This window comes from Hemisphaericaspora subhashii (genome assembly GCF_019202705.1).
Source record: "Hemisphaericaspora subhashii strain CBS 10753 chromosome Unknown scaffold64, whole genome shotgun sequence".
Taxonomy (NCBI): domain Eukaryota; kingdom Fungi; phylum Ascomycota; class Pichiomycetes; order Serinales; family Debaryomycetaceae; genus Hemisphaericaspora; species Hemisphaericaspora subhashii.
Window position 1 is genome coordinate 1 of NW_026057232.1, and position 25,543 is coordinate 25,543.

The 25,543-nt window shown below is 33.8% G+C and overlaps 15 protein-coding genes across 15 annotated transcripts; 10 read left to right on the forward strand and 5 right to left on the reverse strand. All coding sequences in view use genetic code 12, as the record gives it.

Moving 5' to 3' along the window:
- Window positions 1–3,490: 3,490 nt before the first annotated feature.
- XOG1 (glucan 1,3-beta-glucosidase) lies at window positions 3,491–4,795 on the forward strand (the record flags this gene model as incomplete). The annotated part of the gene is made up of 1 exon (XM_049405516.1): window positions 3,491–4,795. The coding sequence occupies one exon, from the start codon at window positions 3,491–3,493 to the stop codon at window positions 4,793–4,795; it is 1,305 nt and encodes a 434-aa protein (XP_049264837.1).
- Window positions 4,796–4,988: 193 nt separating this feature from the next.
- Window positions 4,989–6,221, reverse strand: J8A68_001831 (uncharacterized protein; the record flags this gene model as incomplete). The annotated part of the gene is made up of 1 exon (XM_049405517.1): window positions 4,989–6,221. One exon carries the CDS (start codon window positions 6,219–6,221, stop codon window positions 4,989–4,991), a length of 1,233 nt encoding a protein of 410 aa, XP_049264838.1.
- Window positions 6,222–7,246: 1,025 nt separating this feature from the next.
- J8A68_001832 (uncharacterized protein) lies at window positions 7,247–8,578 on the reverse strand (the record flags this gene model as incomplete). Its single annotated transcript, XM_049405518.1, has 3 exons — window positions 7,247–8,147; window positions 8,347–8,499; window positions 8,565–8,578. 3 exons carry the CDS (start codon window positions 8,576–8,578, stop codon window positions 7,247–7,249), a joined length of 1,068 nt encoding a protein of 355 aa, XP_049264839.1.
- Window positions 8,579–9,772: 1,194 nt separating this feature from the next.
- Window positions 9,773–11,143, forward strand: J8A68_001833 (uncharacterized protein; the record flags this gene model as incomplete). Its single annotated transcript, XM_049405519.1, has 1 exon — window positions 9,773–11,143. One exon carries the CDS (start codon window positions 9,773–9,775, stop codon window positions 11,141–11,143), a length of 1,371 nt encoding a protein of 456 aa, XP_049264840.1.
- Window positions 11,144–11,198: 55 nt separating this feature from the next.
- J8A68_001834 (uncharacterized protein) lies at window positions 11,199–11,582 on the reverse strand (the record flags this gene model as incomplete). Its single annotated transcript, XM_049405520.1, has 1 exon — window positions 11,199–11,582. The coding sequence occupies one exon, from the start codon at window positions 11,580–11,582 to the stop codon at window positions 11,199–11,201; it is 384 nt and encodes a 127-aa protein (XP_049264841.1).
- Window positions 11,583–11,786: 204 nt separating this feature from the next.
- Window positions 11,787–12,377, forward strand: J8A68_001835 (uncharacterized protein; the record flags this gene model as incomplete). Its single annotated transcript, XM_049405521.1, has 1 exon — window positions 11,787–12,377. The coding sequence occupies one exon, from the start codon at window positions 11,787–11,789 to the stop codon at window positions 12,375–12,377; it is 591 nt and encodes a 196-aa protein (XP_049264842.1).
- A 452-nt stretch (window positions 12,378–12,829) lies between these two features.
- MST1 (threonine--tRNA ligase) lies at window positions 12,830–14,239 on the forward strand (the record flags this gene model as incomplete). Its single annotated transcript, XM_049405522.1, has 1 exon — window positions 12,830–14,239. One exon carries the CDS (start codon window positions 12,830–12,832, stop codon window positions 14,237–14,239), a length of 1,410 nt encoding a protein of 469 aa, XP_049264843.1.
- An 84-nt stretch (window positions 14,240–14,323) lies between these two features.
- CDC73 (Cdc73p) lies at window positions 14,324–15,463 on the reverse strand (the record flags this gene model as incomplete). The annotated part of the gene is made up of 1 exon (XM_049405524.1): window positions 14,324–15,463. The coding sequence occupies one exon, from the start codon at window positions 15,461–15,463 to the stop codon at window positions 14,324–14,326; it is 1,140 nt and encodes a 379-aa protein (XP_049264844.1).
- A 207-nt stretch (window positions 15,464–15,670) lies between these two features.
- Window positions 15,671–17,080, forward strand: J8A68_001838 (protein kinase regulatory subunit; the record flags this gene model as incomplete). The annotated part of the gene is made up of 1 exon (XM_049405525.1): window positions 15,671–17,080. The coding sequence occupies one exon, from the start codon at window positions 15,671–15,673 to the stop codon at window positions 17,078–17,080; it is 1,410 nt and encodes a 469-aa protein (XP_049264845.1).
- A 133-nt stretch (window positions 17,081–17,213) lies between these two features.
- On the forward strand, window positions 17,214–19,877 carry J8A68_001839 (mRNA splicing protein; the record flags this gene model as incomplete). The annotated part of the gene is made up of 3 exons (XM_049405526.1): window positions 17,214–17,660; window positions 17,775–18,382; window positions 18,518–19,877. 3 exons carry the CDS (start codon window positions 17,214–17,216, stop codon window positions 19,875–19,877), a joined length of 2,415 nt encoding a protein of 804 aa, XP_049264846.1.
- A 168-nt stretch (window positions 19,878–20,045) lies between these two features.
- On the forward strand, window positions 20,046–20,360 carry J8A68_001840 (uncharacterized protein; the record flags this gene model as incomplete). Its single annotated transcript, XM_049405527.1, has 1 exon — window positions 20,046–20,360. The coding sequence occupies one exon, from the start codon at window positions 20,046–20,048 to the stop codon at window positions 20,358–20,360; it is 315 nt and encodes a 104-aa protein (XP_049264847.1).
- A 948-nt stretch (window positions 20,361–21,308) lies between these two features.
- On the forward strand, window positions 21,309–21,725 carry J8A68_001841 (uncharacterized protein; the record flags this gene model as incomplete). Its single annotated transcript, XM_049405528.1, has 1 exon — window positions 21,309–21,725. The coding sequence occupies one exon, from the start codon at window positions 21,309–21,311 to the stop codon at window positions 21,723–21,725; it is 417 nt and encodes a 138-aa protein (XP_049264848.1).
- Window positions 21,726–22,149: 424 nt separating this feature from the next.
- Window positions 22,150–23,193, forward strand: MIA40 (Mia40p; the record flags this gene model as incomplete). Its single annotated transcript, XM_049405529.1, has 1 exon — window positions 22,150–23,193. One exon carries the CDS (start codon window positions 22,150–22,152, stop codon window positions 23,191–23,193), a length of 1,044 nt encoding a protein of 347 aa, XP_049264849.1.
- A 326-nt stretch (window positions 23,194–23,519) lies between these two features.
- On the reverse strand, window positions 23,520–24,407 carry YPT7 (Ypt7p; the record flags this gene model as incomplete). The annotated part of the gene is made up of 1 exon (XM_049405530.1): window positions 23,520–24,407. One exon carries the CDS (start codon window positions 24,405–24,407, stop codon window positions 23,520–23,522), a length of 888 nt encoding a protein of 295 aa, XP_049264850.1.
- Window positions 24,408–24,889: 482 nt separating this feature from the next.
- YKT6 (palmitoyltransferase) lies at window positions 24,890–25,495 on the forward strand (the record flags this gene model as incomplete). The annotated part of the gene is made up of 1 exon (XM_049405531.1): window positions 24,890–25,495. The coding sequence occupies one exon, from the start codon at window positions 24,890–24,892 to the stop codon at window positions 25,493–25,495; it is 606 nt and encodes a 201-aa protein (XP_049264851.1).
- Window positions 25,496–25,543: the final 48 nt, after the last annotated feature.

The following is a 25,543-nucleotide window of genomic DNA, read 5'->3' on the forward strand; positions in this document are numbered from 1 at the left end:
GAGTTTGCGATAAAAGGCCCGCACCATATCTTTAGATACCTTAACTTTTTTGATTCCAATATCTTCTTCTGAATCAGGGTCTATGTAGGGGTGGTCATCAGTCTGCCCTGGAGCTCCAGTAAGGAGTACAATCTTCCCATTGTACATATCCCTCCCAGAAGATAACAGCTCAAGATATGTGTCTCTATATGCAAGCCTCTCTTCTTTGGAAAGAGACTCAAATGAGGACCGAGTGTTGTTATCAACATCACCAGTGACTTGATTGAAATGCTTCTCAGCATGGTGTAGATTAACCTCCTCCTAAACTATTGCTTTACAACTTCCATCATCCCTGAACTTAAATCTAACCCCTGTAAGTGCTGAAACGTTTTCAGATAAAATTAATTTAAGGTCCACATGTTGTTTGTTCCAGGCATCTTTCCCACTCTGCAATAACTCTTGATATGTTGATCTAGTGTCTTCTCTCATCAAGTTGGTCATGGCAACCACTGTCGTCTAACTCTCTCCACTTTTCTATTTCCGGGAAATTGAAGGCATTGTTTGTGGCGAAGAAATAGTTCCAAGCTTGTTCTAATGCAATCGGGGAATTCAATTTAATATTGTTTTCATCGTCGATGGTTATATCAAGTATATTTATAGGGTTTATACGCTCCGGAACTAATGGTAGCCAAAAAAATTTTCCATTCGCAATAGGTTTGGAACACTTTGTGATCTCAGTGGTTGATGATGGAGATTGGCAATAAGGACGTCTGACCCTCCGTTACCTTTAGTTTCAATGTTGTTGACGTCGAGTGTAACCTTCTACTAAAGTTACATACATAATATGAGGTCTACACTTTATGCTGTAATAGTTTCATTGCAATTGAACATACAATTGTGGGTCGGTAACTATGTCCACTTCTTGTGCATATTGTAAGTCAATGCGAAAGCTGTGTTTTGAAGCAAAAAAAAGAATAGACTCATACAACATTTAAAGAGAAATTTATGGAAGAGACCGCGTTGCTCGTTGGTTCCTTTCTCATCCGTTGAATGTAGGGGTGCATAGTATTGTACTCTGGTTACTGTAGATTACATAAACGCCTTCAACTTGATCTAATGTTGCTGGTATAAATGTGATAATTTGATTAATCTATTTAATAGACGAATAATAATAACTTTCAAATTCTAAAAGTGAGAATCTCAATATATTGTGTCCAATATTTGCAAGTAGCTCTAGACAAGATATCACGTTACATTGCGTAGGTATAATTTTTACAACTCACAGGTTGATTTCTGGTTAGACAAGCATTCCGGGGGTTACACATTCCTCTCTTGAACGATAAGGGGAAAATAGGCTTTCTCCAATTTTGCTTGAACAATAAGTGAAATAGGCTTTATTGTTTTTCTACAGATTGAAGCGATTCTTGGTTTTTTTTTTTGTTTCATGTGTCTCAGTGTGACAAACCCCTAAAATTTGAGAATTGGAGATTATGTCATAATGAAATTTATCAACCATGCTCGGTCTTTATTGCTTTGTTCTACACAATTGTTTCGTTCAATAATGGATACATACAAAACAATTGATAAATTTGTTCTATTTTTATTTGACAGGACACAAAAGCCATCACCAGCAGCCACGTTCATTTAGAAATTTGGAGATTGAACAATAAGATGAAATATAATTGCTTTGACTTGGGTTGCAAGCTGATGTTGCCAACTTTACGCTAGAATCCTTTTATTCCTTGGCTCAAAGGCTTATACCACTTCTATTAATAGAAAAAGGGGCTATTGACCAGAAAAAAAGAATGTTCTAAATTACTTGTAGATGGGCTAGGGGGTAAGGCTTAGTGGAAGGTTGGGTTCTTTGAGGGAGGCACTTTCACGTTGGTTTTGAGCTAGTTGAAGATTATTCATATTTGATGAATACTTTTAATAAAGTGTTGTGGTACATGACCATGTAAGTGATCTATGATCATGTCTTTTCTCGATATCTTACGATGTGTCATCGCCTCTCACCAGTCTACGGCGTTATTCATAATTTTAGCGTTTCTTTTCTATATATTCACTTTCCTTTTTCTCGTATTAGATGTTTATATTTTTTCAGTTACGGAGTTCATTAAGTTCCTCTTGTTCAGTTTGCAATGCTCATATTCTGACATTATATTACGCGTTGTCTTTATGTTATGTCATATATCTTATATCTTATGTTGCTTATATTAAAGTAGTGTCATGTTAACATGTTTTATCGTATATTAAACACGTGCTAGTGATTGTGATTTACTATGATCAAGTATATTTTATATTGGAATTAATATGATCATGCTTATCTAAGAAATTGATCTGAGCCTGTATTATATCGAAAAAAAAATATATTCTACAAGATAAATGACTTACAGACGGGATAGGAGGTAGGCTTTTCTTTAACATCATGTGCAAGAAGAGAAAGGAATGTTCTTGCAACGGAATGTACACAATGATGCTCATTACTATCCCCTATTATCTTCCCCAGAAACTATGACATATCAGCCCCTGGCAAGGGTTGCTGTTGCTAATTCATTGAGAAATTTAAGGATACTCTCTATCCTTTCGAGAATCTGAGACAAGATGCAATATTTTTTTAAGGTTGGCAAATTTTTTATCTAAATAATAAAAAATTTAATAAGCTATACATAAAAAATAATTAATTATTTTTTTCAATTAAGGGTTACATGAATTTTTCCGAACCATGGGATGATAAGAGTTCTAGATTTGTTGAGGTTTCTATTTTCAAATTTCCTTTATTTCTTCTCAAATTTGACAACATATTATACCTTTCTATACTTTAATATTCACCCGGAGAACTAAAGGTTTCCTTCTTTTTTTTTCGGATCCCACCAGTTTTTTTGGAAGCAGCCTGATTCTGTTTTTTTACGTCAAAATTAAGTGGGGCAGCGTGGTTTTTGATCTAAAAAATTTATTATTTTTTTAAGGTTTAAATCAGGCTTTAAAAAATATTTTTAATGAAAATTGCAAAAATTAATAGAGACAGTTATTTTTTTTTTCGTTATATATATTGTAATCTGGTTACAATACAACCATGTATTATAATATACACAGTAGCGGTAACTCCGGCAAGTATAATACTAGTTATTGATAGAGTTTCTTATTTTTGATGACGTATATAATTTCAAATACGAGCTTGCAAAAGCAGGCTCATACCGCTTACGTACCTACATTCCTATTTTACTATAAATACCTGATGAGTATTCTTATACTTTCCCTTTCAAAAAAGTTACCTTTTTTTGTTTCTCCTGTATCATATTTTTTATATTTCAATAGCCGTTTCGTTTACTTTTAGAATTCAATAGATAAACCTCCCCTCGTCTCATTAGAAGTAACCGTTTCATAAAATCATAGTACTTCTATTTTCAATACGATTTTATATTACAAACAATTCAAGTATTTCTCGGACTCCCCCCCCTTTTCGAGGTAATTCTTCAAATTTCACTAACTTAGATTATCTCCCCACACGATGAAGTTAGCAAAACTATTATTATCATTTGCCTGCGTATTTGAAGCTACCTACGCAGTTGTTGTTACAAATCCGCTATCCCCAAGCAATAACTTAAAGGTCTTTCACAAGAAACAAATCACGTGGGACTACTCTTCTGACATCATGAGAGGTGTTAACCTTGGTGGTTGGCTACTCCTAGAACCATACCTCACCCCATCCATTTTCGAAACCTTTGCAGGACCAAATGGTGACCAATCCAATATTCCTCCAGATGAATATCATCTTACCCAAGCTTTAGGAAAAGACTTGGCTTTTAACAGATTGAACCAACATTGGAGTTCTTATTATGTTGAAGCTGATTTTCAACAAATGAGTGAATTGGGTTTAAATATGGTTAGAATTCCAATTGGATACTGGGCTTTTGACTTGAAAGATAATGACCCATATGTCCAAGGTCAAGTTGAGTATTTAGACCAAGCCATCGAATGGTGTAGAACGTACAATTTAAAAGTTTGGATCGATTTACATGGTGCTCCAGGATCTCAAAATGGGTTCGATAATTCTGGTTTAAGAGATTCTTATCGTTTCCAAGATGGTGATAATACAGATTTCACAATCAAAGTCTTGGGTGATGTCTTTACCAAATATGCCGATGAATCGTACAGTGACGTCATTATTGGTATCGAATTAGTAAATGAGCCATTAGGTCCAGTTTTGGATATGGACAAATTGAAAAACTTCTTTACTACCGGTTATAACAACTTACGTCAAGGCGGTTCAAACAGTCCAGTAATTATCCATGATGCGTTCCAACCATCCGGATATTGGAATAACTTTATGACTCTGGATCAAAACTATTTTAATGTGGTCATTGATCACCATCACTATCAAGTTTTCTCCGCTCCAGAATTGCAACGTGATATTAACGCCCATGTTTCAGTTGCTTGTAACTGGGGTTGGGATGCTAAACAAGAATACCACTGGAACATTGCTGGTGAATGGTCTGCAGCTTTGACCGATTGTGCCCCGTGGCTTAATGGTGTTGGAAGAGGTGCTAGATATGAAGGGGCTTATGACAATTCTCCGTATATTGGATCTTGTGCACCACTCCAAAATATTTCTACTTGGCCAGAAGATTATAAGGTTAATGTTAGAAGATACATTGAAGCTCAATTGGATGCATTTGAATACACCGGAGGCTGGATCTTCTGGAATTGGAAAACTGAAAATGCTCCAGAATGGGATCTTCAAAAATTAAACCTCAATGGTTTATTCCCACAACCATTGACTGATAGACAATATCCTAATCAATGTGGATTTTAAATCAAGATGCACTTTGTGGGAAATATTTTTTTCAAATACTTATAGGGAATTGTTTCTTACTCTGGTTCTCTATAGAAAAGGTTCCTATTTTTAAATTCGTCATTCCGTGTTTTGTATAGATTTTCTTTAACTTAGTCTAATTAATAAATCGAAGTTATTAAAAATTCGAATGTAAATATAGTCTATAACTAGTCTACAAACTTAAAGAGGTTGAGAAATTCTCATGAAGGTAGATTTCTTCTAATTGTTGCAATACTTCTAAGAGTAACTTTGAAGCACTCTGGTAGTCGCTTATTTCGTTGAATATTTGACACGAGAATCTAGCATACAACTTCCCATTATGAATAACACAAGGCACGAAGGTATTCTTACCAAATAATTCTTTCTTAAATTTTGGTTCAACATCAGTCCAATTTTCAAGAAGTTTAGGAGAAACGGGGACTTCGACATTAACCATAGTTGATATTTGATCCTCATCATCCAAATACAGAGTGCCCCATTCTTCGCTAATGAGTTTACCGACTTCCATAGCTAAAGAATGGCAATAATTATAAATATTCTCTTCACCACCACATACTTCATCTCTAAATTTCTGTGCATCAGGAACAGTCCAAATTGAAACATGATGACGATAGACCCAGAATGAAAACTTATCAATCAAGATATTCTCATCAACATCTTCCTTAGTGGAGTAATCATAGGTTGGGAATGCTTGAACTTTGGTATGATGCTTACGATTAACGTATAATACAGCACTTGGTCTTGGAACGAAATACCATTTATGCATCAAACTGGTATAAAAGTCGGGTTGAAGTTTGCCTAAGTCTTGAGGAATATTTCCAATTGCATGAGCACCGTCAACCAAAGAAAGGACGTCATATTGTTTGCATAATTGGATTAATTCGACATAAGGCATAACGGTTCCTGGCATACTTGAAATAACATCAAACATACATAACTTGGGTTTATGAATTTCGAATGCTTCTTTGAACTTTGAAACTATTTCCTTGTTACTGATAGGATAAGTTATTTTAACTTCAACTAAGTTTATCTTATATTGATCTCTCATGAAGTAAAGTAAGTTTTTACTAGGACCATATCCAGTACTGTGGTAAACAAAAGTATCCCCCGCTTGGAATGGAAAACTTCTCAAAACTGTGGCTAATGCAGTTGTTGCATTATCAACCATTGCTAAATCACGATAGTCACAGTGCAAAACTTGAGCAAGAACCTTTAAAGAATCAACGTAAACTTCCTTCTGATGAAGATTGAAGAACCTATCTGGAAATTCTGAATATTCTGCAAGCTTGGAAAGATACACATCATAGACAGGGGAAGGAACAGTTCCGAAACTACCATGGTTGACTGGGATAACAGATGAAGAAAGGGTGCTGAAGTATTTATCCCTGAATTGATGACCAAACATGACTGGATAGTGATACAGTGAAAAAGAACGTGAAACCATAGTGACTCAAGATTTGGCTCGTACTTAAATAATAATGGAGTCAATTTTTATGAGTCAAAATTTTTCAGATCGGAAAACGAGAATATTTTCCGAGAAAGGGACCCTTACAACAGATTCACTTCACAAAATGAAAAAGTAAGAAAATGTTCTGAGTTTAAATAATCTTGTATTACTAATTGAATTGGGATAAAACAATGTGATCATATTACACTAGAAAGTGATCTAAAATAAACTAAAGAATAACAAGTATAAAATATAAAAAAAATAATCTCTGAAATTGTGGAAAAGACCTCTTGATTTGTAATCTTCAAAATCTACAAAGGATTTGCAGCCAACCACAATTTACTGAGGATTAGCAAATAGGCTGCAAAATACCAGATCAAAACCCATTAACTGAAATATTATTTCACCGAGAAACTGACCGAACCATAGTTAAGATATCTTATCAACCAGATAAACCAAAGTATCCCCGCTATTGCATGAAAACCACAGTTTCCAATCAGCCACCTATAACAATACCAAAGTGAAATGATTAGATAAAGATATCGGAAACAAATATTCATTGAAATAACAATCGTATTAACCAACTGAATAATGTCCATTCTTGAACAACAAATACCGGAGCAAAGTGGAGAATCAAGGAAGGATTACCAGGAATAGCAAATAAGGAAGCACTAAAGTGGCGTACACCGAAATGCAAAATACACTGTATCGTCAAAATCGAAAGAAAGCTTTGTTAAAAACAAAAACAATAAAAGCTTCGAACATTGTTCTTACGTGTAAAAAGATAAACGATTCTATTGTACATTTGCTAGTTTCGCGTCACGATGTACGCCACTTTACCAGGAATAGCAATATTACCGTAACAGAAACCCAATTTTGCAGCAATTACACCTCAAAATCAATAAAGGATGAAAATATAAAGAAAACAGATTTAATTTCATTTAATATCTAAAAACAAAAGAAACTGCTAGGAAAAGGGAGGTTCAGCTTTTCACAATTTTCAATTCTGGTTCCAATTCAACAAATTCTTTCAAGACCTTAATCAAACATTCGGAAGCAATCTCATAATCACTAATCTCATTATAAATTTGACACGAGTAACGAGCATATAATTTCCCGTTATTAATACTTGGAGTATATGCATTGTATTCATCTACCATTTTGGTATGAACAACTTTAAGAAATTTACTCCAATTTTTCTTCAAAGCAGATACATCAAGTCCTATGTATTGTGTAGGGACTTCAATATTTACCAAAGTGTTGATTAACGTTGGTCCGTCCGCCTGTTTTAAATACGAAGTACCCCATTTCGATGAAATCCTTTCGGCAACCCGTTTTGCCAAGCTATGACAATAGTCGAAAATTGCCCGTTCTCCTCCGCATTCAGTTTCCCGGAATTTAATGGCATCAGGAATTACTGCAATTGGGCCAAAACTCTTAGTTCCGATAAAGAAAAAGCTATCCACTAATTGATTGAGCTGATCTTCTTTAGAAAGTACAGTTTCTTCAGATATATAGGAATGACTGATAGGAAAAGTATGAATATAGTTATGGTGTTTGGGTGCGACATACATTACAGCACATCCGAATGGAACAAAATACCATTTATGTAAAGTACTGACATAAAAATCTGGATCCATTTCTGATAAATCCTGAGTAATGCAACCAACACCATGAGCACCATCGACCAACGAAAGCACGTTATATTTCTTACATAATTCAATCAATTGTTTGAATGGGAGAATAACTCCGGGCATGGTAGAAATTGTATCAAACATGCATATCTTAGGTGATTGTTTCTTAAAGATCTCTTCAAATTTCTCTAATATTTCACTATCAGTCATAGGGCAATTCAATGGGATTTCTGCATATTGAATTCCAAATCTGTCTTTCAAGAATTTGACAGTATTCCCACAAGCACCTTACACAGTACTTTGTATAACAATTTTGTCACCTTTATCAAAAGGGAAACTTCTCAATATCGTGTTGACCGCTGTAGATGCATTGTCAACAAATACAAGACTTCGGTAATCACAATTGACAACTTTGTTGATGAAAAGAAGATCTATCTGGATAGCTATACTGATCTGCGATTGCTTGAATATACTTCTCATAGACTGGAGTGGGGACCATACCCAAAGACCCATGATTTACAGGAATAGATATAGAATCAAGCAATGTGAAATATTTTTCCCGGAATTCTTTCCCAAATGTAATTGGTGGACCACCCATAATACTAAGGTGGGGTGCGTTAAGGAACAAAACATATTTTAGCTTGGAACTAAGGTGGAGATTGCAAACCTTAAATACTTCATTGTGACTAATAATATGGAGTTAACTCCTAATTTTTTATTCCTCCGGTTCTTCTTATCAAACTATATCTTTGAACGGAATTATCTGGGCACGGCGATAGTAATAGATTTTCTCTTAAACTTTCAATCGCACTGATATCCACCATTAACCGACCCGATTATTAAATTTGTCCGAACTGTTGTACAACCGTATGACTCTACGAAGATTCCTAGAAAACAAAACTTCGAATTTGAAATTCGGCATTCAAACTTTAAAAAGTATTCGTCAATTGGTATAATAACAAATAGACTCAGTAACTTTGTAGTTTGTATAAAGTTTGTATTGCTCGTGAAATCTATTTGCAGCTACAGTATTCTTAGATTCTACTTCAAAACAAACAATTCTGGTACAAAGTCCCAGGGGAGTTACAACGATAATATACATATATTCGATTAAGTAGATACTACCTTGCACCGAGAATTGATTGACTCCTTTTTGCTGATGAATTGATTCAAATATTTTTCTGTAGCACCGCAACCCCCCCTTGGAACGACCGCATCCCCCTATACTTTTATAATTCTGGTACGGGATGATTGCGAAAATGGGCCATCAGAAAAATTGATCTTTTAAACGGCATTCCTGAACTACACAATTAATTATCCTTTTGCACATCAGCTCAATTAATCTGTCAAATCAAATAAAAGATCACTGTTGTCATCCTTGCCAATTCAAAAACAATGTTTAGGCATAGACTACTTGGTCTATCCAAGAGTGTTTTATGCCTGGGTCTAAAGCCCGGGCTAGTTCCTAAAAATGGCAACCATCTATTGTTTCAGAACAAACTATTTCCAATTGTCAGAAATATATCATGCAACCACAGTCGAATATTACAACAACTAGACCCAAAGAAACCCATAAACCCACATCAACCCATTACCGATGACAATCCTGCAAAACCGCGTGAAACCATTACCAATGACAATCCTGTAAATAATGATCAAACCGTTGTCAATAATAACCAACCCACACATCACCACAACTATACCAAAGAACAACTATTGAATCAAGCCAATTCAGTCTTCTCTCGAATAAGAGTACGAATAAGATGGCTACTCAAAAGATCAAACAAGCCTTACAATACCGATGACTATTCCGCATTCTTTTCCTGGCTTGTCGTGGGGAATGTATTCTTATTCTTTGTAGCAACCACTACATTTATGTCAGTTGTTATATTCACCGCTAATACTGTTTTCGCTCAAGAATTCGTCGCGAGGAAACTAGGTGAGTTCCTCACCAAAAACTCCAATCTAACAGTTGTTTTCGAACATGCAATCGTACCTGGTTGGTCAGATGGGAAAATCAGTTTTCGGAAATGTTTTGTAAGTAGACGTCCCAAGAAGATTAGAAAATTCGTGAAAGGGTCACAAGCTGAAGCTTATCAAGAAAGTTTGAAGAAGAATGAACCAATTGATGAACAGCAAATGGATATGTTTGAAGAAGATGCCGATGATGGAAATTATACTCAATTTGATTTAACTATGGAAGAAGTCAATGTCACATTATCTTTCAGTAAATGGGTAAATGGAACTGGGATTATTGAAACTATGGAAATTAAAGGTATGAGAGGAGTTGTGGATAGAACCCATGTCTATTGGGAACCAGATGATGATGCCACGAATTATAAGAATATTTATCAACCTGGAGATTTCGAATTTGACGATTTTAAAATGGAAGATGTATTATTTACATTAATGCAACCAAATGGATTCAGAGTATTTGATGTTGCGATTTATAATTGTGAATTATCAAAACTTAGGAAGCATTGGTTATTTTATGATTTTTTGAATGCAAATATAATGAGCGGATCATATGATGATTCATTATTTACAATTCATAAGAAACAAAGATTAACTGACTTTAATGACGATGGAGCCACAAATCAATGGAAACGAGTAACACGAATGAGAGTTGATGCATTAAATATCGATCATTTGAATACTGGTTTGGAAGGCCCTTTCGGTTGGATCTCTAGTGGAAGAGTAGATATGATTGGTGATGTTATGGTTCCTCAAGAAACTAATGAATTAAGTGTAAAAGAAATTGTATCAATTATAGCTGAATCTATAAAGAAAGAAGCAACAAGATATAAAAATCCAGATGTAAGAAACCCAAAGCACCCTGATATGCATACTAGATTAACTCTGGATGATTATACTGATATTCTGAGATATTTTGTATTAGACTTGACCATAAGGTTACATAATGTCAGAGCATCTGTTCCATTCCAAGCACCTGAACTTTCATATATCAATTATGCACTTATTCGACCAATTGTGGCATATATAAATTCCAAGAATACATTTATAGAAATTCATAATCGGGTAGTTAAGAATCTTCATGATTTTAGTGGATCTTGGACCATTTATGATTCATTATTGATGGATGATATTTCTGAAGAAGTATATGATAACTTTGTTGATTATGTTGCCAACGAAGAAGCGAGATTAGTAAGAATGAGAAAGGTGGCATTCTGGTCACTTCAATTATCGGTTCAATTTATTGTATTTGGGTTAGGTACTGTAGCGTAGTTTATTCCTCTTTTTCCTTCTGTATATAGATCTTTTGGATATAGCTCATGCCTACTCACATTTTTAATATCAACACAAGCAAAGTAATATAACTGCATAAACTGATTATTGTAAGTAAAAGTACATAATCACCTCCAGTTTGATACATTTCCATATGTTTATCAGGACTATAATAAAAATCAACTCTTGAAGATTTATAAACACCAATAAAATATACCAAACATCCATATATGGTATATATTGTACCAATAGGTAAAAATTCTTTAGAAAACAATTTAATAATTAAAATTGAAAATGATAAACATCCAATTGCGGTTCTGGTATAGGCTCCTTCATAAGTCCGTTGATGAGCTCTAATATCTAATTTTAAATTATTGGAAAATAAATCCAATCTTGAAAAACGTCTACCGTCATTAAATTCGATACCAGTACTTGTCATACTGTTATCATTTGCAGCTTAGCTTGAACTGTACTTGTCGTGTCTTTTCTTTCACTTGCTTAATCTTTTTTTCAGTCCTCTGAAATGAGGTTTTGGAAGAGTCTCGAGTCAAACAACATCATAAAAAATAATATCTGGGTCAGTCAACAACACAACACTCCTTTTCCACTCTTCTTTAACAAAGTAAGAATATAAGAAGGCAATATGGCACCACCAAAGAGATATTGGGTTAAATTAAAAGTCCCAAGTAGAATACTAAGTACATTACCAGAATTCCCAACTCCAATATCAAAATCCCGGTTAAAGAAATTAGTAGCAGAAGAACGTCGAGCAGGTACACAATCATCACTATCCCTGGAACGATCATCACCACAACCCAATGATAATAACAATAATGGTAACAATCCATCTAATTTATCACAGCTAGGTTCTGGTCAAGCTATAAGCAGTTTCAAAATCAATTCTGGTTTGAAGGAATCAAGTACTTCTGGATTAACTATGAATAGTATAAGTAGTGGATTATATGCATTGGATAAATCAGGTAAACCGGCTAGAAAATGGGTGAAAAAACCAACACAATTTAAAACATTTAGTGGGTTTAAAGTGAAGTATATTAGTTATAGACATAAAGATGGAGATGAAAGGAAAGCGCATGATAAAGATAACGACAGTAAGAAGAAGAAGGACTTGGATGTTAATAAGGATAAACCAAATACTGTGATTGCCACCGGTGCAGTGGCTTCGCCTGATCCAGTGGCAGATACTACTCCTGAAAGTAATATAGAAGTCGTGTAAGAGTAAATAAAGAAATGCCAAAATGATTGAATTTGATGACTCTCCATCTGTAGAAACCAATACAGTCCAAGCGGACGTATAATGTCAGTCCGCGGGTATTCGCTGATAGAGACTGACCATTCCCTGAGATAATGAAACTCTAAAAGCGCTCTAATTAAGGATATCTTCAACTACCGCAATTGTGTGCTCTCTTTCAAGCTATTTTTTACAACTACTCTTGGTATATAGTTCTAGTCAACATCCTAAGTATTTTATCTAGCAAATAAGTCCATTTCTCTCTAAAGCCTAAATTGGTATAACATGACCTTGTACTGACATTCTATGATAGCGAATTGACTAATGAAACAAAGGACAAATATTTTTTCAGATTATTCAATGGCCGCATTAATTGGACTAAATTTTTCAAAGGGAGTTTTCATAAGATAAGATGAGATTCCGTCATCAGCTAATAAATGAAAGTTAGTAGGACAATAATACTTAGAGCGAGATGTCAATCTCCGCAATTGAGCTTAACTAGATTCTACTCTCAAGCACAACATACACAACCACATCAAAAAGAACCAATCTCATCAACCCAAGCAAATAAATCCATTGCGGTAAAACAAGAATTGTATACCACTGATCCAACCTCTCCTGGATCTATATTCTTTCTTCCTCATGGTACAAGAATAATAAATACGCTTGTCACGTTCATGAAGAATCAGCAAACAAGATATGGTTTTCAAGAGGTTATAACTCCATTGATTTATAAGACTAAATTATGGGAAAAATCAGGTCATTGGGAAAATTATAAAGAGGATATGTTTAAAGTTATTGGAAATGATCCTACCAAGGAAGAACAATGTCATCATGAAGAGGGTGCTCATGAATATGGATTAAAGCCTATGAATTGTCCTGGACATTGTTTGATATTTTCAAAATTCGATAGATCTTATAATGAATTGCCAGTTAGATTTTCTGATTTTTCATCCTTACATAGAAATGAAGCTAGTGGTGCCCTTTCGGGATTAACTAGAGTTCGTAGATTTCATCAAGATGATGGACATATCTTTTGTGATTTGAGTCAAATTGATCAAGAAATTAAAAATACTATTAATTTGATTAAAGATACTTATGGAGTTTTTGGTATTGGTGTTAATGATATTGAATTTTTCTTATCTACTAGACCAGAAGATAAATTTATGGGAGATATTGAAACTTGGAATAATGCTGAAGAACAATTGAAACAAGTCCTTAATTCAACCGCTGGTGAAGGGAAGTGGGAAATTAGAGAAGGTGATGGAGCATTTTATGGACCTAAAATTGATGTTTTATTAACTGATGCTTTTCAAAAGAAACATCAAGTAGGTACAATTCAATTAGATTTCCAATTACCTGCCAGATTTGAATTGAAATATATTGGTGAAGATGGAGCTCGTGATCATCAACCTATTCTTGTTCATAGAGCAGTATTTGGATCTTTGGAAAGATTCTTGGCTATTTTGATTGATCATTATCAAGGTAAATGGCCATTCTGGATTAATCCAAGACAAGCTATCATTGTGCCCGTTAATGATACTCATCATAGTGCTGCAGAAGCATTAAAGAAGAAACTTTCAGGTGATATTCTTGATTGTGAAGGATCAATTTCTCCAATTACTGGACATAATTTCTTTGTTGATGTTGATACAAGATCAGAAACTGTTGGTAATAGAGTCAAGGAAGCAATTAGCAAAGGGTATTCTTATATCATCATGCTTGGAGATAAGGATATACAAAGTGGGAAATACGCTATTAGAAGTGCAACTTCTAGAAAAGTCACTTCTATGACTCCAGATGAAATTTATCAAATGTTTATAGATTTAGAAAAGACTTTTAAATAATCTACCCTGTAAATAATATAAAACTCCGTATATAAATCATGTATTTTATAGTACAAATTATCTTTCTTGGAAAAAGGAGAGAGCTTAATATGGCTTACCATATCCTTTGTTTATAAGAATTTTATCAATTTCAGCCCAAAAGTCTCTTACAATCATCTTATCCCTAAATCTCTTATCACCTCTATCAACTTTAATCTCATTAACATTCCAACTTTTGATTTGTTGAGGAGATGGATCTCCCAGATATCCAAAATAAAACCCAGCATATTTTTGAAATAATCTATCAGGTTGAGAATATTTATATTTCGAAAATTGCCAAGCTTGACCAGTTGTAAAAATCGCAATTACTCGATCCCAATAATCTGGTTTTGAAAACATATCAACATTATCAACCACCATGATTTGCTGTGCTGCAGAGACTAAAGTATCTGAAGGATGTCTTATGGTGACCAATCCTTCTGATGGTCTATTACTTGGAATTGGCTCTTTGAATCTGCCTTCTTCAAGGAATTCCTTGATGTTGGATAATGATAATAACGCAGTAGTGGCTGGAGATACAATAATAATTGGTTGTTTCTTGGTAGTAGTAGTACCAGTTGAATTTTTTGCATAATTTTGACTGGAGGTTTTGGCACGTTTTAATTGATGTAAGAACTTCTTTGCATCTGAAATCAAATATCCAAAATCTATATTCTTAGTTCCTCTTAATGCAGCATTATGATCTATTGAATCTCGTTCAAATTTCTTTATTCTTTCCATTTGAGGATCTTCTAATTTATGTTTTTTAGAAGTTGTATCAGCTCCAGCTATTTCAGAAACAACTTTTGAATCCAATGCTTTCTTAGAAGTATCTTCTTCTTTATTAAAAGTACAAGAATCTGAATTCCCATTAAGCCAAGTTGTCAATTCTGTCTTTACTAAGAATTTAAAATCAGCAATACCCAATTCAGAACATTCATTTTTATAATCAACAATTGAGGATTTATCATGCAACCAACAGAATACAACTGATCGTAAGTCTTGTGGCTTATCTTCATTATAGAATTTCGTAATTGAATCTAGTTTGAATGTTACAGTTTTCTCATTTCCAAATTGAACATCAGTTGCTTCTTTGATAGAATCAGTTTGTTCTTTTTCACCTGCTTCGGTTTCTTTAAAGAATATTATTGGTTCCTTATTGGTGGTTGCCTTGTGTAAGGCTTTAAGTGGCAATGCATCGGTCATTATTCTCCTTTTCTCTATACTTCCTATTCTATGATGAGAAGAAGAGAAGAGATGTTTGAAGACTGTTGTCAATCAGCCAAAAGAATTTTTCCAGACTCATAATGAAAAACCAATATCCTGCATATTAGTATACTTAACTTTCTAATAAGTTACTCTGTTCAACTCCTTTCATTTCATAGCTTTAATTAAGTGTAAAACCTCCAGGAGATGAGCAATGGCGCTATAATCGCTTCAAAGGAGGACGCAATACGATGGTCTCGAGATGCACAAGTAACTTTAGAAACTGCACAGAAATTATGTACAATTGCCCAAGCATCGTTACATAACACCGCGAATGAATTATCCTTTCGATTACCTGATCTTTTAGAAGCAGCTGAATTCTTATTCGATTCCTTAAAGAGACAATATGATATCATTAATAAAGCTTTGGAATCATTGGAGAAACTTATACTGGAAAAGATAGATAAATATATTAATGAATTTGAATCCATATTAGATCCAACCATTGATCAATTAGATAAGATTATCTTACAGTTAAAACATACAAATATTCCAGCATTTCTATTAGAGAATAATCAAAATGAATCTCCAATGGCATTAGCTGATTTCATATCGAATGAATCTATAAATCTACTACGAGATAATATAGAAATATATAAATCCAATTGCAAGAAGATTCAAACTATAATACAACAATCTTACCAAACAACAATTCAAGAACCTCATACTCGTATGAAAAAGCAGTATTCAAAGATAGTGAAACTATTTGACCTGTTGGCTCCAATTCAATTAGAACTCAAATCCCAATCAAAAGAATCTAATGGTTTGATAGCAACCATATTAAGAGAGAATCTGTCCTTGGAAAATGAACTTGTCTCCCTCTTAGAAATGATGACTAATCATTATGATCAATGTGTGAAAGCAGTAGATTTACTTTCAGCTGGTAGTAGAACAGGCATAAATTTAGAAGTATTAGCTGGTGATGCCCAGGAATTGCCAGATGTAGCTAAAGAACTTAATGCTGTCTATGGAATAATTCTTAAGAATGAAGAAAGGGCTCATAAATTTCTAACATCAAACAATTCCAATATTGAAAATACTATAAATATGATTGAAAAGGAATTAGAAGATTATCGAAATTACAAGACTTTGGCACTACCTAAATTTATGATCTTATTATCTGAATGTGAAAAACGAATACTAAAAATATCAATTGATCAACAACCTAACAAGACCCCATGTGAACAATATGCAGAAGTATTACAAGAATTAGCATTCCATTATACCCAATTCATAGATGTTTATAAATCAAAATACTTGACAGAATTACATCATGAATTATATTCATATCCTCGTAAATTCTTAAAGAAATTAACTGAATTCTTACAAGAGGATTTATATAGAATTGAACGGGAAGAATCTGAAAGACGTAGAAATTGGATGATTAAATATGGTGATTTTATCCCGAAAGAATTCAAATTACCGGGTGAATATGAATTACCTCAAATTGTTCAAGTATTAACTGAAGGATTGGAACATATTCAAGTTCAAGAAGAATTCAATGAAGGTAAAGAAAAGGAATTATTGGATTTAATTAAAAGAACAAAAAGTGTATAGAAATTTTGCATCCATAGAGAGCTTTACATACTATAAATTTTACGAGACAGTGAGAAAAAAAAGGTGGTTGTAAAAAAACATCACCTAAATTGTCATACTTCCTCCTCTTCTTGTTTATCATTTCTAAATCTCAATGTCACAATATGGAAGTCTATCATTCAAGAAGGCAGATGATGGGAATAATCAAAATGTAAATCACTCGTCAATGGGTGGTAGTTCCACTTCATGGGTTAAGGTAGACTACCGTAGTCGTTATGTACTACTTATAAGTCTAGATCTTCCTGATGACGATGAAGAGCCATCCATCAATCCTATACTATGGAACAAGAAATCACCATCAATGGAAGATCCATCTTCCAAAACAGTGGAACGATATGGAATAGGTGCGAAATTGTTATTCAAGATGGGATATCAAGAAGGTAAAGGTCTTGGAGCGGAACAAACAGGTATTGTGGCCCCAATTGAAACAAAGTTAAGACCACAGGGATTAGGAGTGGGAGGAATTAAGGAAAAGAAAAGGTATGAGTCAGATGAAGAACAGGAAGTAGATAGAGTAGTTGAGTTTCATGATGAACATACTGTGAAGACTAAATCTCTAAAGACGTTTAATAAATTACACTAAGCACTAAACCTTTTTAACTTTTAACTTTATGGCTCTCAATATAAAGAAATTACCGATAAATTATCCGTTGAGAATAAAGACAAACAATTATTAGAAGATGCAGAAGTTAAATATGAAAAATTAAAATCAATTTATGATCAATTGAAACTGGTAGTTGAGAAAGAAAATTCAATTGATTCAGAACTTCAGGATTTACAAAGCAAAACTACTATCATAAACACTGAAACTGAGCAATTGAAAGCTATTTTAAAGGTGGTAAAAGATTGGATTAAGTTTAAAACACCAATCGAACTCGATATTGATGTTGACCCAGGTCTTACATCAAGGTTTCTTCAGGACTTATGTCAACCTTCTTGTGTATCCCACCCCTTAGCTCCAGAAGTCTTTTTGTCAGTTATAAAAGAATTTATCGATGAAGTCGTTCTTTTCGACACCTTAGAAAGGCGTAATGATGACTTTGACTTTGACTTGGAGTACGAAATGCCCATGAGAGTATTGCAAGACTGGGCAAAACAGTATCGTAAGTTCAATCCACCAGAGCCAATATGTGATTATGATAAATTATTATATGAACACATGTTATCTGAATTTAAAATGCACTTACGTTACCATCCTCCCGATGTTGGAGGGTCAAAATATCCTTTTGATGATTTTAGTTCCATTGATCTAGACGATGAACGGTTTCTCCTTTTTAGAAATGATAATGAATCAGATCGGAACTCTGAATTTGTACTCTAACTAGTACTTTTGCTACTTATACTTTATCTGTTACTAAAATTATGATCCACTTATATTCGTGATCGATGTTATGATAGTGATGATTTGAATACAAGAGGAGCATATCGAAAATTTCTTTCCAAAAATATTTTTATAAATGGAGATTATTGGATTAAAGTAAGAGTAGTTGAAGATGTAATCGTTCCACATTTAATCACGATAGTTGAGCATTGGAAACCATTCCTGAAAGAATTTTGGGAACTGGTTAATCCTCATAATAATCCGAGAAAGATTGGTTGGTATTTGGGTTGGCTCTGCCCTGAAGAAGCTGGCCCATTTGAACGACTTTTTGATACTATATACGACAAACTTATACCATTGTTGGACTATAGGAATGATGAGTCTATATGGATTCGTCTTGCAAGTGATATCGAACATAAGCAACAGCTTGCAAAAGAAGTTCAAAATACTCCACGTAGACCATATGCATTTGATTATTCACGACCACAAGTTTCTTGGAGGAGAGATGATGTAGAACTTGAGAAAAGTATGATAGAACTTGATGAAACTTGGATTGAATTATTTGACGAATATTCTCCCAAAAAAGGTCGTTCTTTGGCTTTGACTACTGCAAAGTCATTAGCATATCTTCTTGAAGATTATCTGGACCAATGGGAGAATCCTGACAGTGAGAAGTTATTGAATATTCTTGATGTAGTGTTTCTGAATATTGATAGTAAAATTATGGGATCGGAAGTTTCGTTGAATATGTTGCAATATCGAGTATTTAATCCTTGGATTTTACGGATGATTGAAATCCATAATAGTGAGCCTGAAAAATTAGCTGGTTGGTTTGAAAGTTGGTTTGGATGTTTTGTATCCAAAATGAAAAATTTCAATGCTTACGAAGAGAACAATTTACAAGAGAATGACCTGGATGAAGAACGTTATTCCCTGGATGAAGCCAATTACTCCCTGGAAGAAGAGTCGGCTAGGGAAAAAGAGACAAAAGTCGAAGAAGATCTGGATAACATTTTGGATGATTGTATTAAATGGTATATTAATAAAGCCTTACATTTGATTCAAACTAATTTTGAATCAGTAGATGAGATCGCTTTACCCCGAATAAACGGAGAAACAGTCCCAAGCATTGACGAACTATTTATTGAAAGAAAACAATCAAATAGTACTAATGTAAACGGAATACCTTCATATCAATTAACGACATCATTCAAAGATGTAGTTTCTGATTATTGTCTCGACAATGGGATTTTAATGATTTTGAAGAAAAATAAGACTACAAAATTGGGATACCCTGTTTATGAATTAAGTAATGTTCGAAATTCTAAAGCCAGGTGCTATTTTAGTGATGATGTTTTATGGGTGACACGAGATAATGATTTTGAAAATTCTGACTATAATGCGATTAGTTTAGATGAGTTATTGGATTATTTATAGAACATTTAGTTTATACAAAAATGTAATAGTAATTTCTTCGATTGCAAAAATAGTTTAGTTTCTGCGAATGAGAAGTCCCAGATTTTCTTGCACTAACGAAAAAAAAATTTAAACTCCTTGTTTTAGAGACTTTAGTTGCTTTGCAAACCCTAACCAATCAATTACAAAATGATTTCAAGAGTAATAAAATCAAGAATCAATTCCTCCTCAATAATAAATATCACAACCCTCCAAACTCGTCAATACTCAATCAAATCCCAAAATCAAAAATTACGTCAATATATGCGAGATCTTGATAAAGATGAAGTTAAACGGGAAAATATTTTAAAATATTTCAGAAGAGTAGGTGCTATTTCCATAGGAGCGGTTTTAGTCTCATTGAGTTTTGCAGTATATGCTCAATCTGGTGTGGTGGAGGAATATGAGGAAGATGTGTCCGTTCCTAATTTGTCGANCTCAATCTGGTGTGGTGGAGGAATATGAGGAAGATGTGTCCGTTCCTAATTTGTCGAAAGATATTAGATATTCTAGGTGAGGAATAATGTCTAAGGAAGCCTGGGTTTGTTTAGTCATAATGTATTAGATGCTTGAGGTGGGATTTAGGAGGCATATAATGTGCATTCTTCTCCTAATTGAAGGCACTGTCATACATGTAGAGAAGTTTAGTTGATAATATTATTTTGTATGGTTTTGATCGTTAGAAATAATCAAATATTATGGGGTCGATTGTGAGATACTTTATAATGACATTCTTGTATATATAAATGGGATCAATATATGAAAAGATTTTTGGTGAACTTCACTTACACTTCATTAACGCAATTTCAGGTGATTCGCTCTTTCCCCATAAATTCGATAAGGCGCAAGTATATAAGAACAATGAAACTGTCTATTGTAAGAAAACTGTTCTGGCGGCTATACAGAAAGAGAGTATTATTATTTGAAATTCCCTCGGTTACACATATCCTTTATAAATAGGTCGGTGATTAGGAAATGTGAAATCAGATGTGAAATACTGCATATAAAATGAGAACCCCTTTGTACACGAATTTGCCCGGGTCCGAGATAATTTATTAATTGTGTGTGAGAGGATCTTTTTTATGTGTGGCAAATCATAAATTAACTCTAGAATTTTTTTGAATTTCTTTTTTTCTTTGTTTACCTGATTTGACCGTATTTTTCCATGTCAAAATGAAAAAATAATAATAATTTTTTAATAAAAAATTTTCTTAGCGTTACCGAAATAATTCGACGGTTGAAAAAAAAAAATTAGACTCATTGGGTCCCTTCTGTCCCTCTGTCTCTCGGTCTCTCACTCTCATCAAGTATAAATATTTCACAAACTTCTTTTTCTTCTTTGCCTTATCTTGCTTCTTTTTTTTCTTATTGATTTTAAACATCTCCAACTTACAACAACTACTCATCATCAACATGTTCAGCCAAATCGCCAGACAAACTATTGCTCGTCAATCCAAGATCGCTACTAGAAAGTTCACCACTGCTGCTACCTACTCTCCAATAGCTACCAGAGTCCCATCTTATCCACTCTTAGCTGCCACTTTAGGTTTAATGACTGTTTACGCTTTCTACTCTATTGAATCTACTGACGACAACACTGTTACTAATGTTAAAGGTAAGTTTGCCAACCTTAACAACTGGGTTGAAGAAAAGAAGGAAGAACAACCAGTTGTTGCTGCTGCTGAACCTGTTGTTGTTGCTGAAGCTGCTGTTGAAGTTGAAGAACCAGTTGTCGTTGCTGCTGTTGTTGAAGAACCAGTTGTTGAAGCTGCTGCTCCTGTTGTTGAAGCTGTTATTGCTGAAGATGAACCAGTTGCAAAATCTGATTAAGCTGCAAATCAACAACAAAACGGAAAAATGTTTTTTTAGCCCTGGGCGTTACCTGAAAGGCTTTAAGACAGAAACATAAAAAGGGAAAGGTTATTAAATAAACATACTATGGATGAGTAGTTTCTTCGTATAGAATAGGAATAATAGAGTATAGAATCTAATAGATATTTATTCATTTTAACTTTTGTTGTCTTGAGAGTACATATTGTAATACCTGTAAGGTACTGTTTGGTCCTGTATATAAGCCATGAATTTATCTCTTTTTTTCTTCTGACATTTTGATTATTAAGCCTGTCTGTCTAATTCTCACTCACTCTCTCTCTCTCCAATCAAAAAAATTTTCAGATGAATTGCGAAGCTTACTAAAAACCATATCTCCCACGAAGGTACAAATTATAGACTCATACATATAAAAACAACAACAATGTATAGACATATCGCTAGACAAACAATTTCTCGTCAATCATCCAAAAGATTGTCTCTTCAAATTTCCAGAAAATACACAACTAATACTCCACCAAAGGGAGGCAATAACAATTTTTCAACCATAACTACAAATGTTAATCCAGTATATGTTTTGGCTGGGTTAGTCCCTGCTGTGATTGCATATGCTTATTATTCTCAGAAGGATGCTAATGATGATACTGTTTCTAATATTAGAGAAAAATTTAAGGATCTTAATAAGAAAGTAGAACAAGAGAAGGAGACTGTAGTGGAAGAAGCTAAAAAGGTTGCAGAAGCAGTTTCTGTTCCTGCTGTGGAGCCAGTTGTTGAAGAACCAGCAGTTGTTGAAGAAGAACCAAAGGTTACTGAAGAAAAAATTGCGGAAGTGTCGGAACCAGAATCTATCCTTGATGTATCAATTGAAGAACCTATTGAAGAAAAGCCAGTCGCAGAAGTAGAACAACCAAAGGCTGAAGAAACTGTTGTCGCAGACGTGGAAGAACCAAAACAACAATCTGAATCAGAACCACAACCAGAAACCGAATCTGAAGTAAAACAACAACAACAACCAGAAGGTGAAGAACCAAAAGAAGGAGAAGCCGCATTCAATCCAGAAACTGGAGAAATCAATTGGGATTGTCCATGTTTAGGAGGAATGGCCCATGGTCCATGTGGCGAAGAATTCAAAGAAGCTTTCTCCTGTTTTGTATTTTCTGAAACTGAACCAAAGGGTATTGATTGTATTACTAAATTTGAAAATATGAGATCTTGTTTTAAGAGATATCCTGAACATTATAAAGATGAATTATATGAAGAAGGGGAAGAAGAATTACAACAACAACAAGGACAAGTAAATACTGAGGCTGTTGCTGCTGTTGAAGCTATTGAACCTGTACTTGAAGAAGTTGTTATTGTTAAACCAACTGTTATTGAAGAGGTTGTTGTTAATCCAGTTGTTGCTGAAGAAGAAGTTTCTGTTGAAGAAGAACTTGTTAAAGAAGCTATTGAACAAACTGAGAATTAAGAGAACAATCTCCTTAACTTGCATTTTTCATCTTGTAAAAATAAATTAGAATTGTTAAATTATTTTTAGAATCTCCTTTCTGATTTTTTTGCAACAAAAGTTTTTCTGGATCTTACAATAACAGACAGACACTTTCATCTTCTTTAAGAGACAGACAGACAGACAATTATTGTTTCATTGTAAATAGATTTCCAACATAAATTATCATAAATTATTATTAATTAATTACGCTTATTATTATATAAACCAAGTTCATCTCTCTAAGTCTATCATATTCTAAATAAAACACTCACTCACTCACACATACAACTGACTAGTAGTAATAGTCAACATGCACATCCACCTGACCTAGACTCTTCTAAGTGTTGATGAGTCTCTCGTAGATCAATACTAAAATCGTGTAATTTCTTACTTCTTTCTCCCAGTATTAATTCCATTCCAATTTTACCCACTGTCGAAAATAACTTTTCAACAAGATCTAATCGTTTAGCACTAACTTCTAATAATGCCAGATCCCAATCTTCAATATAATCACCAACATTAGCTACTGTAGTATTTGAAGTTACGATATCTTTAATTTCTTCCAAATCTACACATCTTTCATTAATTTTATCCATCTTATTCCCAACAATTACCACCCCGGGGAAATCGACATGACAATGTTGAATAAATCTTGAAAACCAATCTCGTATACTTAATACTGATTCATAATTGGTGATATCATATACTAAGACACATACATCTGTTCCTCGATAAAATGCTTGAGAAATTGAATTAAATCTTTCTTGTCCGGCAGTATCCCAAATTTGTAGATTTATTTTTGTTGTTGTTGATTTATTAGTAGTTGATCGTTGAGTTGTTTTTAAGAGATTTTCATGTGAAGAATCTTGTTGGGTTGTTATGGTAGTACTGGAAGACGATGCTGAGGTGTCTTGATTGGGTAGTAGTATTGTTGTTGTTAGATAATCTCCACCAATTGTCGCTTTATATGCATTTGAAAAGATATGATGAACAAATTGTGATCTAAGACATGTTTTACCAACACCCAGATCACCTAAAAGAACGACCTTTAATGTTGGTATGGGTGTTGTTTGTTTAACGGTACCTGTCCGTTGTTCCTTCTGTATTATATTAATGCTTGGTTGTTTTTGGGAATGTTGTATATTATTTGGTGTTCGTGATTTATTATTATTATGATTAAGTTTTTTTGACATTATGATCTGATTGGGAATGTAGTTGGTTGTAAGTTAATAAATGAAAGTATGACCAATCAGAGAATACCAGTTTCCTATTGGTTCATTTGCTTATGAAAGAAGGGATGAAAAGGGTCGTTCAAATATCAAAAAGTAAAATAGCAAATTGTTTTGAGTTGCTTTGAGTTGATTTGGTTGATTTAATTAAAGTTAATTTAATTAATTAGATCAGATCATCAAAATTGTAAATAAATAAATTCTCATAGTTAACAAAAGTCACAGAGTTAAAGAGAAAGAAATCTTTTTTCTTCTGATGGCTAAAAATTTACTCGTGTTTTTTTTTGGCTGAGAGTTGCTTTTTTTTTTTGCTCTCCTATGATCGTTCACCACAGGGCTAGGATTCTCAAAGTGTGTTTTAGTTGTTAGTTGCCATTTTCTTATCTCTTATACTCCTCCAATATCTAACAGAGCACCCCTTAAACTTATATACACAACTCAGCAAGATGAAGATCTATTACATAGGTATATTAAGAGTCAACAAGACTTCCAAATGTTTAGAATTATGTTCAGCCAGAGATTTATCTCAATTCTCATTCTTTGAACGTAATGGAGTTTCACAATTCATGACATTCTTTTCAGAAACAGTATCTCAAAGAACAGAACCAGGACAAAGACAAAGTGTAGAAGAAGGTAATTATATCGGTCATACATACCTTAGATCAGAAGGGTTGGCGTGTGTAATTATCACTGACAAAGAATATCCCGTTAGACCAGTATATACTTTAATCAATAAGGTTTTAGAAGAATATTTGGCATTACATCCAAGTAATGAATGGCAATCGATTGATGATACTAATCAAGGATTGAATTATGATCAATTGGAACAATATTTAAAGAAATATCAGGATCCTAGTCAAGCTGATTCTATAATGAAAGTACAACAAGAATTAGATGAAACTAAAGTTGTATTACATAAAACTATTGAAGGGGTTTTACAAAGAGGTGAGAAGTTGGATGCATTGGTTGATAAATCAGAAGCATTATCTGCTTCTTCTAGAATGTTTTATAAACAAGCTAAAAAGACAAATTCTTGTTGTGTTGTTATGTAAGTGAGTGAGTGGGATAATATATTATGGCTATTTCTTAGAAATTCAACG